Here is a 19562-nt window from a genome sequence, read left to right as displayed (position 1 = left end):
GGAATCATTTGTTCGAATAACCTAATCTAGGCCTTTGGAATTGTCAATTTGTATGAATAGCACTAGTTTGAAATATAGTCAATATCAAGTTGTTCGATTTTTGGTTTTTTGTTTTCAATTTTCTTCTGGTGATTTGCTTCTTTAGCTCTTCAAAGGAATCTAAAGACAGCAAGACATCATCCAAAGATGACAAAGGTAATGGATTTTTTCCTATTTATTTCAGTGGCAAATTGCACATTTTCATTAAAAAGGAATAATTGCATGGGGTTTCCTTTCACATTTAGTCCTTAAAATTGACATACTAAAAATTTTGGATAGCCTTTGTGTAAACTATAGAGTTCGGTAGATTACAGCAAACTTTTGCTGTGATTGAAGCATTACTCTTTAATTAGTTAATTTGTAAACTGGTTTGAGTATGCTAAAAACCCATTTGATATGTATTTTTAATGTTCTAAGCAACTGTATTGAATATTAATATAATACTTCATTTTCTTATGTTACAATTTCAAATGTATTTTATCATTAGTTTCAGTCATTTGTAACCCCTGTACACCACCACAACCTTTTCCCTGTTCTATCTAGTAGAAAATGTGCTATAAATTATATTTGTATATATTTGTGGAGTATAATAATTAAAAGAAAATCAGTCTCTAATACTTGGTTTTACTTTTTTCATTCTTTAAATCAGGGCACACTCCTGTTAACATAGCCAGTAGCAGTATATTTTAATTCTTCAGAATTTACTCCCTAATTTAACTTACTTTGGGTTATGGGAGTCTTATATAGAAAAATTGTTTTATTTTAAATTCTCGTAAGCTTAAAGGCTTAATATTGATTGCTTTTTGTTATTGGGAAGTCTCTGGTTATCACATGGCCATGCACTGTAGTTTTATCTTGTACATATGCTGCCTACTTGAAAAATATTTCTAATTTTCTAAAAAAGCATTTTAAGAGAAATAACACATTTCAGATTATACAAAGTCCTAAAATGCCTCCCAGTGCCTAAAAAAAAGGAGTGTGTCCTCTGTGACTTAGTGTATTTTGTTGGCATATTTTAATAGTTGGAAATTTTAGTGATTGATTTAGTAATTTACAATTAATTGTAATACCCACATCCCTTATAGTTTTGATTAATAGATAAGATGTAATAAACTTATTAAATGTTATCCTTTACATTCAGAAGGAGTAATCTTGGTTAAATGCTAACTTTCTCCTATTAGAAATTTTTTTATTTGTAATTAGAGAAGTACCTGGGCCCAAATGTTACGTAACAAAAAAAGATACACAAACTTCTGGTTAACATGTGATAAGATAAAACAGATCTTGTTATCAGTGTGTTCCTTAAGAATAGAAATGCAACAACTGTTAATATTTAAAATACTTGAGTCAGGGATGTGTTGTTTTCTCATAAGCCTACCCTGAGAGGAACTAAAACTTGTGGCATGTAGTTTTTAAAAACATTGAAAATTTTATTCTTTCTACATGCAACAACTTGAAGTTATAAAAACTGTTACTTTTAATTGCTTATATACTGTTCTCTTCCAGTGGGTAAGAGTTTTTCAAATATGTCGAATGAATGAAAATTCCCCTTTTATAACCACACATTTGAAGAAAAGCACTGGAGGGTGACTGACTAGTCCTGTATTCTAAGAAATGACATCTGTATGTGTGAAACTAATTTGTATATGGAAATAATACAGAAATGATTCAACCATTTACCTATTCTAACGAATTTTAAGGTGTCATCTTATTCTTATAATTTGTTTTAGAAGATTGTGTTTTTTATTAAATTGAGAGTTATCCAGCAGCATATAATTTTCATTTTCTCTTCTTCTTTCTCTAATAGAAAATGAAAATGAGCTGGTTGGTTAGTCTTTGTTATTAAACATTTAATTTCTTGAAAACAGTTTATCCCTTGCTCTGACTTTTCCCTCTTACACTCCCAATTTCTCAGGATCTAAAGCCCACAGAAATACAGGTAATTAAGCAGTCTGTACATTCCTAGATGATTGCTTCTGGTTGCCTGTATTCAGTGCAGTGGTAGAGTATAAATTATTAAACTTAACAGCAAAATTCCAAGACATGTAATTGATTTTTTTTACCCACTTAAAACTCATACATTAGGAAGTATACAATGTTCAGACTTGCTTCCTCACTATAGTTGTATTGCTTGTTATTGTGTGTGATTTTAGTAATAGTAAATCCACAGGGTTTTGATTTAGTAAGATCATACTGTCAAAATTAAATGAGAGGGTTTTATAAATTTGAAAGAATATGGTCCTAATAATTTTGTTAAAAAAAATCTAATTGAGACCTAAATGTCTCGTTTAAATGTATTCTAGGAAGCACAAGTAGTACTACTGGTAGCAGTGGAAGCTCAACTAAAAATATCTGGGTTAGTGGACTTTCTTCTAATACCAAAGCTGCTGATTTGAAGAACCTCTTTGGCAAATATGGAAAGGTACATTCTTTTTACCTTGTTATCTGTCTTTCTAGTATCGCCATTTGAAACGGATTGTATTTAAAACAGTATTATATAAACTCTTCTAATTTCTTGTTTCTCTTAGGACTGTATAGGCATAATTATTGAGTTCTGTGATAATACTGCATTTCATCATATAATCTCACTCTGAGCCCTGAGGATCTTTGTATTAAAAGCTCATATTTTGAGCCCATGTAAGCCAAGGACCTGAGTTTTATTCATCACATTCATCATGATTTTTCTAGGACCTTAGAATTGCTGATGCTGATGTGGTCATCAGAAAATATAGGTAGACTAATATTAGGCAATGGGATATAGAATTGGAAAAAAGAACACAAAACTTATGTGGTCTCTGTCATAAATACAGATTCCAGTACAATGCTGGAGAGAAATGTAAAACTGGTAAAAATACACTTAATCAGAAGCTGTGATACGTGCTATAAGGGAAGAGTACAGGGTACTAAGAGAGCAAAAGGAGAGAGAGGCTTTATTATGGTTTATTGATTAGGAAAAGTTTCTCTGACAAAGAACTAACGGAAGAGAAAAATAGTCAATAAAGAATATTCAATTGATAGTTGTTGAATTGCAATTGATCTGTAACCCCTACATTAAAAAATACAGCATAGTTAACCAACGCCAGTATAAGCTGGATAACAGGGACCTTATCTATTATACCTTGTGTGCACATGGTAGACTTTCAAATATTTATTAAATTAATGACCAATATTGGTAAATAGCTATTAATGAATATTATAATAATCTATTGATTTTAAGAGGTTTTCTTTTCTAATTTAATTTAGAGAGTTGCCTGAGCATTAAGGAGGTAATCTTCTAGGTGTCAGATACAGAACACTGAGAATTGTAGTCCATGATCAGCTGTGGTATACTTTTTGTTCTATTTTCAATAATTTATTGTTAGAGATATAAAAACAGCCTTTTTTATTTATTTATTTATTTTTAAAGATTTTATTGGAGAATTGGGGAAGGGGGGAACATTGTGTTTTCCTTGCCCCATCAACTCCAAGTCAAGTTGTTGTCCTTCAATCTTAGCTGTGGAAGGCGCAAGCTCAGCTCTTAAGTTGAGTCGCTGCTTTCAATCTAGTTGGAGGTGGGGGGGTTGGGGGGAGCAGGGACACAGCCCACCTTCCCATGGGGGAGTCGAACCGGCAACCTTGTTGTTAAGAGCATGCGCTCTCACCAGCTGAGCCATCCGGCCGCCCATTGGCAACTTAACTTGGGTGCAGCTCACTGGCCCATGTGGGAATCAAACCAACAACCCTGCTGCTCAGAGCTCACACTCTAACCAGCTGAGCCGCCTAGCCAGCTCTAAACACAGCATTTTAATGTTGGCCTTTATTAGGACTAATGGATACCATGCATTTGATAAAACTGCTGTTGGGACAAGTTAGACTTTCCCAAAGTTGAGATAGAAGACGATAAGTTTCCAGCCACCTTCACCACATAACTTGCTAAATCCTGTTTACCTCTTCCTGACATTATGTCTGTGTTCAGTACTAGATTGTTCTCTCTAACTTTTCTTCTCATTCATGCATCCCTGCCATATTTCTGTTAACTATTCATTTTATAGAACTGAAATTGTCACTTTTATTTTGGTATATATTTTAAAAGCACATAGAAGGAAAGCATGTCTTTTTAAAGTATATTTTTTAGGATGTATATTTAAGGCTCCTTTTTTACATACAGTTGATTATTTTTGAAAGCTGCTTATAGTGACTCATAGAACAGTGTTAACATTCATTTAGAAATTTCCTAGACAACTTTTTTTTCTCTGAAGGGATTCAGGGTGGGACTGTAACAGGGAAATATTGTCTTAAATCTAATTGCGGATATTATTTTTTTGCTTTCATTAAGCGTGCCTTAATGATGTGACTAATTGTGTTTTGGCTATGTATTTACAAAGCTAAAAACTAAAAGCACGTTAAGTTGCTTTTTGACACTTTAAATTGTTCCCTTGAATATTCAAAGGAAAATATGTTCCCTTGAAACTAAGTATTTATAGGCAAGGTAGATGGTGATCACAAGCATAGGAAGCAGAATAATATATATCCTAAATTTATCCTTTATCCTGAATTTATGTATCCTGAATATCTTTTTATTTCTTTTAATTTCTTTTAATTTCAGTAGTCTCAGGTCTGAAGTTTCATCTATTTAGAAATGTTTGTAGTAGTGAAGTTCTAAAACTTTCTAAGTATAATCTTATTTTTCAGGTTCTGAGTGCAAAGGTAGTTACAAATGCTCGAAGTCCTGGGGCAAAGTGCTATGGCATAGTAACTATGTCTTCCAGCACAGAGGTGTCCAGATGTATTGCACATCTTCATCGTACTGAGCTGCATGGACAACTGATTTCTGTTGAAAAAGTAAGCTTGCCTAACTGTTTATAAAAGGTAGGTTACTTTGAGGGCTAGTAAAACATTTGAAAGATGTTACGCTGGTAGGGAGTAGAATTAGTAATGATTTTAATTTTATGTATTCATTTTAATTTTTTTTACTTCTGTGTTTTTCAGATTTTCTACCATCAACATATTTTTTATAATCATAAAAATTTTACTTTAAAACATAAAGATATTTTTTCTTTTTAAACCTTTCAGGTTAAAGGTGATCCTTCTAAGAAAGAATTGAAGAAAGAAAATGATGAAAAGAATAGTTCAAGAAGTTCTGGAGACAAAAAAAATATGAGTGATAGAAGTAGCAAGTAAGTTTTTTTTTTTGTTTTTTGATAAGTACATAGACTTTTTTGGTACATTGATGACATAGTTCTCATTCTGTTGTTTTCTTGTGTGGTGTGGTAACGGTCAGGACACAAACCTCTCTCAAAAAAGAAGAGAAAAGGTCATCTGAGAAATCTGTAAAAAAAGAAAGCAAGGATACTAAGAAAATAGAAGGTAAAGATGAGAAGAATGATAATGGATCAAGTGGCCAAACTTCAGAATTGGTTAAAAAAAGTGAAGAAAAGAAGCGAATAAGTATGCTATGTATCTTTCTTCTCACTCCCTTTCTAATGCATTCTACAACTTAATTTTTACAGTGGAAAAATATTTAAAATTCGTTGTTAGATGTTACTGTTTTAGAAAAGGAGGTCTAATAGAACTAATTGCCTTCTCCTTTTCTATTCTTGGAAAACAAATGTGTTCTTCCCACTAAGCCCCTTTACTATTAAATCTGGGCTGACCTAAAAAATGATCATTGATTTATAGCTGTGTAGTTGAGTTAGGATCTTTTGGTATTACTGAAAATATGTTAGCAGACTGAGCTATTTCTGAAAACTTTGCATTTATGTTTTCATAAAACAAGTAGATTATTTCATGTATTGGTTTGTGAATATTTGGCTAAGAATTCAGCATTTTTACATTATATTTTCTTTTTTAATGAAATATTTTTTAGACATTTATCTAATTTTTTTTCCTCTTAGGTTCAAAGAGTCCTGGTCATATGGTAATACTAGACCAAACTAAAGGAGACCATTGTAGGCCATCAAGAAGAGGAAGATATGAGAAAGTAAGTTTCCTGTTTCCAGAAGAAGAGAATTCAGTATCTCTGTAACTATTTTTGCATATGTCCCATCCTAGAAAATCTAAGAAAAGGGAGATGTCATTACTCATTTAAGCTTTTTAAATTAACAGCTGAACTTGAAAAATAAAACACCACATTATTTTAACATCTGGTCCTCTTATACTTTTTTTCCTATAGATTCATGGAAGAAGCAAGGAAAAGGAGAGAGCTAGCCTAGATAAAAAAAGGGACAAAGACTACAGAAGGAAGGACATTTTGCCTTTTGAAAAGATGAAGGAACAAAGACTGAGAGAACATTTAGTTCGTTTTGAAAGATTGCGGCATGCAGTGGAACTTCGAAGGTAGAAAAAGTCTGTTTTATATCTGTATTTAACTATAGGTATACATTTAACACTATTGGAAATTGTATTCCCACAGAACGCTATTTGCCACTTTTAAGAAATGCAGTAAAACCTAATTATTTCTTAAGTTTGCATAGCATTTTACAATTTACAAAGTACCTTTCCATCTATTATCTCTATCTCAACAGTTGTATAAGGTTAATTATGCCCATTGTATAATTGAAAAAAATGGAGGCCCAGAGAGGCTAAATGACTCTTCCAATGTCACGTTGCTAATGAGTGGCAGAGTCGGGACTCAGACCCAGTCTTCTGACTCCAAGTCCAATGCTCTTTCCTCTCCAAAGCTGCTGCCATAAAAGACATGATTTTAAAGGAAAAATTGATTTTTCAGGTAAGATAGTCTCAGTGTCAGCTACTGTGTTCAAATAGTATGTTGACATTTTAAGAAAGATTCATTGTACTTTGGATTAGAGCCCAAGGGAAAGATTTGCCCTATGAACCTTATTTTGTTCAAGCTCTATCCCAAAGCAAGAATTCTCTTTAAAAGAAACTGAGAACAAAACAAAACATTTCTATTTTTAGTAGCAGTATCTCAGCTGGTTATCATGAGTTCCAGTTGCTTTCCTGTGTCAATTTTTGATGCCACTTAAAATATTCTTGTGAAAGTGTTTTATAATATAAATTTCCAAATATTAACCTAGCTAATTGAGTGGTAACTTATCATGAGCTTTCACCTATTCATTCACAAGAGTGTTAGGAACTATCAGAGATACTTTTAGAAACTTAAATAATACTATGAATATCACACACTTTATTAAAAGGAAATAATCCTTGCATTATTCAGAACCCATTTTCCTTTTTTTGTTGTTGAAGTCCCAATACGCTGAGCTTCATATTTAGATGACGATAAATTGAGAGGAGATGAGAGTGATAGCTACCAGAGAAACTGTTCTCAAAACCAGCAGACCCACACCCCTTTTATATAAAAAAAGTTGCAGTACCCTATTACTATTCTGAAATGAAATTTAAATGTAATATACCTACCTATATAAATAATTTTCAAAAAATCAGTACAATGCCTTACTTCTAATTTAAAGAAGTAAAAGTAATTTATAACAAAGCATATATTCTATATATGAATGTTTAGGCATGACTCTCCAGAAAACCTAATGACATAGTCAGTTGTTTGTACTCCTCTTTTAGAGTGTGACAGCAACAGATAACAGACTGATATTGGTGTGTCATATTGGTGAGTCAAAGACCAGGAGTGCTGTTGCTATTATGACATGATTTCTGAAGTGGTGAACAACTCTTGGTGAAGTTCTCAAGAAAGTATAATTTTACCTTTGTTTGCAGGGAGTTGCATTCCTAGAAATTGTACCATATATAAAACCAACCTAACGTTAATTAAAAATGAGTTACGTTCTTGGCTCAGATTTTTTTTAAGGTGATTTTATGTTTTAATGACATAAATGTCTATTGTGTCATTTGAAAGATTTTAGGATTGTTGGACAGCTTTTTGTTACGCAGGACTATCGTTTTGCATCATAAGATATTTAAGAGTCCTTGGTCCCCACTCAGTAAATGTCATTGTGAGAATTAAAAATGGCCCTCAGATTTCCATGGGGCAGTCATGACCCATTGAGAATCAATGGGTTGTTAGAGGAAGACACGCTGATAGGCAAAGTATACTGAGTGTCTTAGAGTGAGGAAATGACAAAAACTTTTAACAGTTCAGTACAATAACTTAATTCAGTTCAGTAAATGTTTGAACTGACTCAAAAATGCATATTACACAGAGCCATCCATTATGAGCCGGTGAACACTCCAAAAAGCTCTTAAGGGCCACCATTTTATTATATATAGCATTTGGTATAATTCATGTTGATGGGTATGATCCCAGGTCATCCAAATAACGTATACCTTATTTAAGGAGATAGAATATATACTAGATACTGGAAATTTTTCTGTCAAAAACAGTAGAAGTTGTAGTTTTATAAATACACTTTTATAGAATATCTCCTTTTTAAAACGTCAATTAATGGGCTGTTATAGTGGGGGTTTTTTTTTTTTTAAACAGGAATCATCTAAAAGGCAACTACTTTATAAAATTAAGCTGCTCAGTTGACAGTTTCAGTAAATGATAGTGGAGTCTGTTTAAAGTTTTGAGTTTTCTTTCCAATTATATTAAAACTACTTAGAATGAGTTGAAGTTTAAAATTGCCAATCTCAAGAAAAAGCTCAAATTCAAAAGCTATTCTATTTCACACAGTGCTAGCATAATTTAAGTCTCTCTAAATACTGATTTTTGTTAGACGAAGAGAGATTGCAGAAAGAGAGCGTCGAGAGCGAGAACGCATTAGAATAATTCGTGAACTGGAAGAACGGGAATGCTTACAGAGGGAGAGAGAGCGCCTAGAAATTGAGAGGCAAAAACTAGAGAGAGAGAGAATGGAACGCGAACGCTTGGAAAGGGAACGCATTCGTATTGAACAGGTGCAGTCAGATATCTTTTCATCTTAAATAACTGACCTTTTTCAAACCCTGTGATTTTTCCCCTAAAATTTGCTTTACTTTTGTAAAGCTTCTATAGAATGAGTTCAGCTGTTTAGCATTTAAGTGTCCCTGAAAGATAACAATGAATTAGGTGCTAGTTAAAAATACATTTAGTAGTGACATTGTTCTAGCCAATTGGTGAAAACTCGAACTCTGCAGTATCATGGCAGCCTAATAGTCTGAGCATAGGACTATGAGTCCAGAGTAGTTGTAATCCAGGCTCTGTCACTATCCCAATCTTAGAAAATAACTATTTCCTTACATATTATAGTGGGAATGATTTCCCAAGGCTGGAAGGAAATAATGCCTCTCTCTGCAGAATTGCATCCAGGATTTTAAGGCACTTAGTGCCTTATATATTAAGAACTCTATTTCTAATTCCCTGTAGGTGCCTTTGTTTCAATCAAATGATTAAATCTGATATTCCCAATTACATACGAGCTTTCACCACCCAGTCTATTATTTTTAACGTTGAATAATAGCCATAGCCTAGATTACTGACTCCTAAAGTCAAATTTCTAAATGTATTTGTCCCAAGTATATGTTTTGCCTGTTGCTTGTCTATGGTGGTTTCTTAATGACAGGATTAAAACAAGGTTGCATATATACTTACCTTATGTTTTCATTTTGCATTGGTTGGTTCTTCCTTCTGTGTTGTCTGAAGGAACGTCGTAAGGAAGCTGAACGTATAGCTCGAGAACGAGAGGAACTGAGAAGGCAACAACAGCAGCTTCGTTATGAACAAGAAAAAAGGAATTCTTTGAAACGTCCACGTGATGTAGATCATAGGTAGTTGCTTGCTTTCTTCTTTTACAGATAAACGTGCTTTCGTATTCCTTTCAAGCCAAAACTAACCAGAGAACTAGCAAGTACAGGCAGCCATCACTGGACCAAGAGGTCATGATTAACAGGGATGAGAATGATTGCAGTCCTGGAGCGGACCTAGTGCATTGTCAAGTAGAAAGAGGCTGTTCTTTCTCTTTTTCCTTTCTAGTGCCAGATGTTTTTCCTTTATGACTGGAAATACATGGTCATAGTAGTCTCCTATTGATGGGTCTCAAACTCAGACCCATTTTCAGAATTCTTACAGGGTAATGCAGATAGTACAAAAATGGAAGTCATAAACTTAGGAAGACTTAAATATAGAGTCTGTTGTGTGTTTGAGTTCGTGCTTTGCATTAGATTTCAAAAATATAGTCATTTTCTTAATGTAAATTTTATGAGATTTAATTGATTGTGTTGAGAAATAGATGGGATGAATGAATTGTTCTTGGGACTTACCTCTCTAATTGTTCCAAAGTTAAGTATAACTGAAAGGTTGTATACTGCTGGTTAGAATTTTACTATAAAATGGTATCCAGTATTTTCTCTTACTGGTCTTTTCCATTTAATAGTTTTTAAATGGACAAGTTTTCAATGATTTTTCTCTCCTGTGAAATTCCTTGAACACTATATGACTTTACATAATTTAATAATTAGTTGCTAGCTTATTCTCGTAACAGAATGTTTTGTTCTGTATCTAGCATGTGGTATGTATGGCTCCCGCTAAGTATTGTTTAATTATTGTAATACTAATTTATATAAATGAGCAAATGTTTCTCTTCAAGGCGAGATGATCCTTACTGGAGCGAGAGTAAAAAGTTGTCTCTAGATACAGATGCACGATTCAGCCATGGATCTGACTACTCTCGGCAACAGAACAGATTCAATGACTTTGATCACCGAGAGAGGGGCAGGTTTCCCGAGAGTTCGGCAGTACAGTCTTCATCTTTTGAAAGGTAAATAGATATGTTGAAAATTGTTGCATTTGGTATATAAGCCTAGGCAGTGATAGTTTGAATCTCTCTTAAAATCTTAATTAAGAAGTACAGGTCAAAACTGAGTATTAAGAACAAATTGTATGTTTTGTTTTTGTTAATGGGAATATTATTCAGTATTCAAAATTAGTTCAGTAGGCCACCATAACAAGATGAAGTAGGTTGGCTTTATCTTTGTAACCTTTTAAACTAAGTGGGAGTACTGTTAGCTTTGGATGTGCCTCAGTTGTTAAGAGCAGTAAAATATCCTTCAGATTGGTAGTGACTTGAGTGTTTGATGTAATGCCTCCTGGATTCTAAAAAACCAACCTTCATGCCAGACACTTAGCTCGATTTAAAAGAATATGAATTATTGTAGTCAATAATTGTGGCTTTTTCGGTGGCTTTGCCTTAATTTTTACAGAAGGTGTAATTGTAGGTTATACAAATAAAATTAAGAAGAATAAGGCCAAATAAGTACTTCTCAGGACCTAATGTTCTTTGTTTTGGATGATCAATAGGCGAGAACGCTTTGTTGGTCAAAGTGAAGGGAAAAAAACACGTCCTACTACCCGAAGAGAAGATCCAGGTTTTGAAAGGTATCCTAAAAATTTCAGTGATTCCAGAAGAAATGAGCCTCCACCACCAAGAAATGAACTTAGAGAAACAGACAGGCGAGAAGTACGAGGGGAACGAGATGAGAGGAGAACTGTGATCATTCACGACAGACCTGATATCACTCATCCTAGACATCCTCGCGAAGCAGGGCCCAATCCATCTAGACCAACCACCTGGAAAAGTGAAGGAGGCCTGTCCAATGACAAGCGGGAAACAAGGTGTTTGTGTAGTTTCTAATGCTTGGCCGGTGGTAAATCATGCATTTGGGTTTAAAAAAAAGTGGTAACAGAATTTTGATTGTACATGTCTTGGGGTTTTGTTTAACAGAGTTGAAAGGCCAGAACGATCTGGGAGAGAAGTGTCAGGACACAGTGTAAGAGGGGCTCCCCCTGGGAGCCGCAGTAACGCTTCAGGCTATGGAAGTAGAGAAGGAGACAGAGTCATCACAGACCGGGGAAGTGGAGCCCAGGTAAATGCTTATGCAGGTTTATTCTCAACTCTTCAAAAAAAAAAAAACATTTAGAGGACTTACTTTGATGTGGCCTAGATTATTTTGATTAGAATGATTAGGAGACTAGTTTCCTGTAAAAAGATCATACTATTTCTCATATTTTACTGTCAGTAAACATCTGTTGAACGTCAGTAGTCCAGAAAAGTAGGATACTAACTGTGAAATTCTTGTTCCATTTTTTTATTAAACTTCCTGCTGAAATTTGAGAATTGTTATATTAGGTAGATGAGCCTTCCTAATGACTTTGGTTTTGTTTGTTTTTTAAGTAATTTAGGCTTTCAAACTAGATGGGAAATGTTTGGCCCCTACTTGCGTTTCCCTTTCACTTTTTCCTTTTTTCTTTAAGGTACTCTCTCTCCTTAAGTAGCTTAAACTGTAGAACTGAAATAAAACTTTTTTCTCTTGTTTGTTCTTGTATTTCTAAAGGTAGATAAGTGGAATATTGTATATTTTTAATATGCTTTTTACTCTTGTGATACTTTATTGACTTGAATATTTTACAAGTTAATGAACCTGGACAGAAGAAAGTATCTTCATCTGTTAAGCAACTGTGATAAGCAAAAACCTACCTAATTTGAAAGCATTTTATTAATGAAATGCTGACATATGGGTTGACAGTAGCACATATAGAATATCGTCTTAAATTAGATACAAAAGAATTCTGAAATGTGTGTATCCGTCCTTCAGCCTGCATTACACTCTGATGCTCTGTTTGTTATTTGAACAAATACTAGGTTTTGTAGGGACTTTTTTTTACTGGAAAAATTTTTAATCCCTTGGCACCCTAGCTAATACCACTATATGCTTTTTGTTTCATCCAGAGCATTTATGAAACAGATTTGGGCCTGATGGCATTATGAGCTTTAATTTTTCTAATAAGTAGAAATGTTCAATAGATCAGTTCATTGAGCTGTTTACCCTGAACAGAACTTTCAGACTGGGTTTATAATCCAGATATTTTGCCTTATTTAGAGTAAAACTTAAGGCAGTCTCATTGACTAGCCCTTGCATTCAGATCTTTAGGAAAGGTGTCCTGAAGAGAAGACCCTATTCCTCCCTTGGAAGTTCTTTTTTTCGTAATGTAAATCTCTAATTTGTTCTGCCAGTATTACCTCTCTATAGGGTACCTTTAGCTTTATTTTCTGTAAGCTGAGTATTATAACTTTGACCTCTTTTTGCCTCAGATCTTTAGTTCTTGTGGCTTTTGTTTCTTTATGTTTAAAACTGTTTTTCATAGTCATAGATGTAAGACCTTGTAAGAGCACTAAATTGTACTCTGTAAAATAAGATGACAACTTCTGTTTTTATGTGCTGTTCGCCTGTTGAACATATACCCACACTGAATTTTTAAGGTTTTGATCACTCACTGTGCCTTTTTACATATATATGTAAAATATATATATGTAAAAAATATATATACACACATACACACATACATATTTCCATATATATGTATATCCAGAAATGCTCAAAGGTCAGAAAGGACATGGTTGCTAGAAGGTGTAGAAATTACAGTGTTGAAGCACTTCCCCCATCCCATACTCTGAAGTCTGAGTCACTTCTCAATGCAAAATAGATGGAAACACTTTGTGTATGCTGTTGTATTACTCATCCCTTTATCTTCTCAGACATCTTACTGGTTTGCTTTTGACATTAAAAGCACACCAGCATAAGTAAATTGGTGTGAGGTTGAGGGTGTCGTGACTTTCCTTTAATATGCTATTCTTTAGCACTACCCTGAAGAACGACATGTGGTTGAACGCCATGGACGGGACACAAGTGGACCAAGGAAAGAATGGCATGGTCCACCTTCTCAAGGGCCTGGCTATCATGATGCCAGGCGAATGGGTGATGGCCGGACAGGGGCAGGCATGATAACCCAACATGCAAGGTAAGTAGTTAATCGATTAAGACTGTTCTGCCAGTACACAGCCAAACCTTTGTCCTTCCTCATGAGAGACTGAATTATAACAACCTTAGGTCTGCCCAAACATGTCCCCATATGAACTCCAAATCTCCAGGAGATGTTATGCAGGGCAGCTGACTAATTTTTAATTTGTTTATATTCCTCATTATAAGTTAATTGATTGGCATTCTGGCATATTAATCTAGATATAGGTATGTTTGTACATCAAAAGCCAACAAATAATGAGCATGAACTTCAAGTAGTAACCATCTTGTTCTCTACTTACTACTCCTAAAATTCCTAGATAGGAAGAAGAAAACTGAAAGCATGTTTGGCTTCCTGCCTTTTCAAATAACCCTAGCAAAACATTTAGACATATAACGTAAAGCCTGTTCATATGCTAAGAGACAAGCTTTATTTTCTCTTCACACGAACATCCATTGTGCCCTTCAGCTAGCAAGTCATTGGCCTCTCCCTCTCTTCCCAGCCCCTCTTTGTTTCCCATTCCCCTGTCTTAGAAGAAATACTGGCTTGGCTTATTAACCCAAGTTACTACTATTGTGTTCGTCGCTTCTACCATCAAACTCGAAGGGAGCGCTTATTTATACTTGTGCCTGCACAGCCTCATCACTCATTCTGTCTTTGATTTTTAAAGGTCACCAATGCCTTTGTTTCCTGATAAATATAGATTCCTTTATTTTCTTAGTTTTTGGGCTCCTTGGTGGTTAAGCACTATTTCCCACTATTGCTTTTCCATTTTTTGAAACACTCCTCTATTTCTAATGCACCATAATTTTCTTTCTACCCTTTTGATTTCTTTTGCTGGCTCCTTCATTCAAATGGTTGAACTTTAGATACTACTGTTGATTTTTAGCTCTGTATTGTGATTCCCATGTAAACGCCTTGTTGCGTCTGTAAATTCAAGGTCGCAGGCAAACTCATTCTTCCCCTGTTCCAAACCTTGTTTTTGGTTTGCTCTCAGCTGTTGACTCCAGCTTCTTTTAATTTGCCCATACCTGACTATGCATCTCAGTCACTCAGACTGGAAAACCATGGGCCCCATCTTGATCCATCTTCCTTTGTAGTATATATTTTAATACCTGTTATGTTGCATTATATATTGAGTTGTCGGAAAAGTCATGACACATTTTTGCAACAAAAAACATAGAAAAATACGTCATGACTTTTCCGACAACCCAATATATAAAAAATGCCAGAAACATTCCTTGAATGATATTCTTTAGCACAGGGGTTCAAGTTCCTAGTTGACGCTGATCTGGTGACTGTACTTTGATAACCACGACTCCAGTCCACTCGTGCATACCCTTAAATTGCTTACTAAGAGGCAAGTTCACCTACCCAAGTTCAAATCCGTGCTCCACCATTGATGAGCTTTCTGATCTTAGACAAGTTACTTAACCTCCAGATCTCAGTTTTTTCATCAGTAAAATGGGGTTAGTCATGGTACATACCTCACAGGACTGTTCATAACAGGAAATTAGTTACTATGGGTAAAGCACAAAGAACAGTGCCTGATAAATTATAAGTACTCTGTAGGTATTAACTGTAATTATTTGTTCTTTTGTTCTCTGACTTTTATTTTCTTTTAAACCTTTTCCAGTAATGCATCCCCAATTAATAGAATTGTACAAATCAGTGGCAATTCCATGCCAAGAGGAAGTGGCTCTGGATTTAAGCCATTTAAGGGTGGACCTCCACGACGATTTTGAAAATTAGTTCTCTGCCATGGTTTCAAGATAATTTATTGAAATCTCCTGTAAACTTCACTTGACTACTTATGAAGAGGACCTCTGACTTGCTTGAGAGTTTTGTCGGACTTTTCTTTTTTTCTTCTTTTTTAAAATTTAACATGATTGCTTTTCTCAATTTTGGAGAAGATGTTTAAATAGTTCTGTTGTAACTTTTAATAGTTTTGTGTATCATTCAACTTTTTTTCTTGCAGCACCGAGACATTTGAAAAGATTGGAATCAAAACCATTTTGTTTAATGCTGTGTGAATATAAAGAGTAGTTTGCAGCTGTGTGGTAGTAGTTTAATTTGCAGCACTAGCTCTGTGGTATCAGGCTCTAGAGTTACTTGTCACCAAACATTTTCAGCCTCCATTTTGAAGGCTGTCTAAGTTTAAAAGGTCTGCTGTCTAATTTTTAGAGAATAAGATTGTTCCTTGCATTTCTGAGTATTATGTAACCTATTTTTGCAGAAGGTACTGTTACATTAAATGCATCTGTGTACCCTGGTTTTAAAAATGTACTCTTTTTTGAAATAAACCTTCATATTCTGTAATAGTTGCTAAAGCGTTGAGAACCTTTTTAATTATAAAATGAGAGCCGATTTTCAGTTTAGTGTAGAACATACTTGTTCAGGTTTGCATGGTATGAAACCAAATAGACTCATGAAACCTTGGCCATGAGGTTTATATCACTGGGGTTCTTAAACTGAGTTGTGCAGGTAAGTGCACTTTTAGGTGGCAATCTGTACTCTTTGATGGATAAATTCCATCTCTGGGAATTTTGTGGGTATTAATGTTTCCATGTTCCCAACTATGTTGAGAAGTGGAAAAAACCCAGGTTCTAGATTGGTGAATCAGTTGGGTTTTGTAAATACTTGTATGTGGGAAGGCATTGTTGTCTCCTTATGAAAATAAAAATCCACACCTAGAAACGTACGTGTCTTTGTTTCCAGCTTTTTAGCTTTTTAGGTGTTAGTCGTCCAGCCCTTTCTGGAGTTAAGCCCAAGGTAATTGACTAGGTTTAGAGTTATAAAGGTAGTCTTCTGGTCTTTAAACCTAGGAAATAAGTCTGACTTTGACTCTTTAGCTCAGTAGCTGGGCAGTACCTTCTGTTGAAGTGTTGGTGATTTAACCACTAATCTGATGGCTTTTTTTAAAGGCATCTTTTCCAGGAAAGCCATTCAAAGTAAATTCTGAATAGAAATCAGTGATGAATAATCTAAATGGTCTAGCTTCTTGGTAAATTAAGGAGTCTGTATGTTCCTACAAAGTGAAAGATAGGAGCAAGGAATCGCTCTGAGGCCAACTTTTGATTTGAGGAGGAGTCTTTATAGAAATTGTAAATGTTACTGGGTGGATATCGCATGCCTGTGAGACTTCTGAGTGCTGTGGGCAGCCACGGTACCCTGGCCTTTGGCCCTTTGGGGAACTTAACTTTCTGTATTGCTCTGGATTTCATAGCCTTTTCTGCCCTTCCCAGCCCTACAACTGTAGGAACAGGTGGTGTGTGTGTGTGTGTGTGTTTATCTGCTTCATTTTCTGATTTCCCACACTTTGTAGAATGGCACAATAGAAACCTCAGGATAGGAATGAACTAACTTCATCTGTACCTCTCATGGTGACTTTGGGTCATTATGTCACTTCTAGTATGTTCCCTCATTTCTAGAGTAGAACTACACAAGGGATTACATAGTTGCTGGCATTTGCTAAGTACTTTATGTGCTGGGCAATATGCTAAGCATTTCAAATGCATATGCTTGCCCTAACACTCAGAAAAATACTGCTAGCCATAGGTAATAATTACTGTTCTACTCAGTTTCAGATGGGTATCTGAGAAGCGACCTGCTCTTGAAAAAGCTATACCATGGTAACCTGAGGGAAAAATAATTACTTAACACTGCCTGTGGATTGTTGTACCCTTCAGTGTAAGTGCAGAAAAATTGGAACAAATCAAAGATCTAATTTTTTAAGTTGAGAAAACCTGACAAAACAACCTTCTGAAATGTTGGCACTGAGGTTGGGAATAGCCCTCAAGCTTCAGGGAAACCAGTTAGTAGAAGTCTGGCTGGCTAAAGGTCAGTAGTGAAAATCAAATTTATAGAGATTTTATAAGGGAAGCTGAGTTCCTCAAACCCAAGAGAAAGGAGGAATTTTGCTATTCCCCATATACTGGATGAGCAATCCAGAAGTTTCACCATAACGTAAGACAAGGTTTCAGTAACGAGCAACAGATAGCTTACCAGTGGTTCAAGAAAGAGCTAGTCTTAATAAACTCGGGCAAGACACCGAAGGCAGAAACCACATGCCGAAAGGAATTGTAGAAGAAAAATAAAAGCTTTAGAATTATAAGAAAAAATTTCCAAATTCTTAAATTATGAAGTTAAAGAAAAATTTAGCTCCTCTGCCTGTTTATATCCCTTGCTAGATTGTTGCTTAACTCAGTTCCTCCATACTTAAATCCCAACAATGAAATACTTACTGAATCCTTTTGTCAAATTACTTTTGCATTCTTTATATAGAACCTCATCTAATCCAACTCCTTACCCAAAGATGAATCTTTTCCAATGCCTCCAACATTTGCTTAATTAGCATTCTCTCAAGCACTTCTAATTTAACTTGTTCAATTAACCCACCCACCCCAAATTGACTAATCCTCACAAATACGTAGGCACTTATCTTCAAGTCAATAAGGCAGCCATACATAAAATGTGCTTTCCTACATCACTTAAAATGCAGCAGTCAACAAATATTGCTTATTTTTACCTGAAACCAATTGTTTTCTGAAATCCTTAAGTGCTTCCTACAAGATAAGCTTGTATCTTTCCTTTCTCTTTTTGCTATAATTAAACACCGAATCAGGCTTAAGGATCAGGTTTCATATAGTTCATTTTCATCCAAATGTTCTGTACCAATCACCTTTATCTTACATCTACACCATCGCACCTCATATTTATCTTTCCCTTGCTTTAAACCCTCTAATATCGCCCCATCGCCTTTGGAGTAAATACAAAATCTTTTGAGCACCCCATTTCTCTTACCGCCTTTCCTACTGCCTGCTCTCCATACTCACTTTGTTAAGTTTCTCCAGATACGCACATATCTTTACTTCAGTTCTTTGCTAAAATGTTTTCTCAGCGATGCCTTCCCTGATATTTAAAATTGCCACACTCTTACCTCACCCTTTGTATTCCCTCCCCGCTTTCCCGTCTGACATTTATTATCTGTTTCTCACTCGGATGTATTATGCTTCAACAAGACAGAAGGTTTTGTCTTATTTTTTCCCACTGCTGTATCCCCAGCACATGGCACTTAATAGCCACTCAAATGTTTGTGGAATGAATAACCAACCATGGAGAGGGTTCAGAATTTTTATAATAGAGGCTTATTATTCCTTATGCTTTTCTTTACATCCCAATTAATGTTCTGTAATTACCAATTTGTACATTTTAACCCCTTTACTTTTTTTACCTTGCCCTCAACACCCTGCCATCTATCACCAACAAATCTAGTACCCATCAGACACCATAAATAGTTATTACAATATTATTGACTATATCCCTTATGCTATACCCTATATCCCCATAACTACTTTGTAACAATTTGTGCTTAATCCCTTCCCCTTCTCCCACATCCCCTACTCCCTCCCATCTGGCAGCCATCAAAATGTTTTCTGTATGAGTTTGTTTTTGTTTTGTTTGTTAATTTTGTTCTTATATTCCACATACAAGCGAAATCACATTGCGTCTGTCTTTCTCTGATGTACTCCACTCAGCACAATAACCCTCCAGGTCCATCCATGCCGCTACAGAAGACAAGAACCAATTCCCTTCCATGGCCGAGCAATATTCCATTGTATATGTGTACCACCTCCTCTTTATCCATTCATCCATCAACGGACACCCAGGCTCCCTCCACATCTTTGCCACTGTAAACAATGCTGCAGTGAACATATGGATGCACACGTCCCCTCGAAATAGCTTGGTTTCTTCAGAAAAATACCCTGAAGTAGGATTAGTAGGTCCTTCATTGTCTCTTCTTACAACCTTTGTTTTATAATGTATATTGTCTGGT

General features: G+C 35.2%; 1 protein-coding gene across 2 annotated transcripts in view; it reads left to right on the top strand.

The window, feature by feature from the left end:
• SLTM (SAFB like transcription modulator) overlaps positions 1–16047 on the top strand; it is a 42134-nt gene extending 26087 nt beyond the window's left edge. For both annotated transcript variants that reach the window (XM_019657531.1, XM_019657530.1), the window contains exons 8-21: positions 146–195; positions 2343–2461; positions 4711–4860; positions 5092–5195; positions 5300–5466; positions 5913–5998; positions 6191–6354; positions 8670–8850; positions 9575–9699; positions 10518–10688; positions 11228–11542; positions 11652–11793; positions 13566–13726; positions 15363–16047. In XM_019657531.1, coding sequence (XP_019513076.1) covers positions 146–195; positions 2343–2461; positions 4711–4860; positions 5092–5195; positions 5300–5466; positions 5913–5998; positions 6191–6354; positions 8670–8850; positions 9575–9699; positions 10518–10688; positions 11228–11542; positions 11652–11793; positions 13566–13726; positions 15363–15471 — 2044 coding nt within the window. In that variant the 3' untranslated portion in view covers positions 15472–16047. The remainder of the gene's footprint in view (positions 1–145; positions 196–2342; positions 2462–4710; positions 4861–5091; positions 5196–5299; positions 5467–5912; positions 5999–6190; positions 6355–8669; positions 8851–9574; positions 9700–10517; positions 10689–11227; positions 11543–11651; positions 11794–13565; positions 13727–15362) is intronic.
• Positions 16048–19562: the final 3515 nt, after the last annotated feature.

The sequence above is a fragment of the Hipposideros armiger genome, unplaced genomic scaffold (assembly GCF_001890085.2).
Source record: "Hipposideros armiger isolate ML-2016 unplaced genomic scaffold, ASM189008v1 scaffold_276, whole genome shotgun sequence".
NCBI classification, from domain to species: Eukaryota; Metazoa; Chordata; class Mammalia; order Chiroptera; family Hipposideridae; genus Hipposideros; species Hipposideros armiger.
The sequence above is the reverse complement of the archived record's forward strand: the minus strand, read 5'-3'. Positions and strand labels throughout refer to the sequence as shown.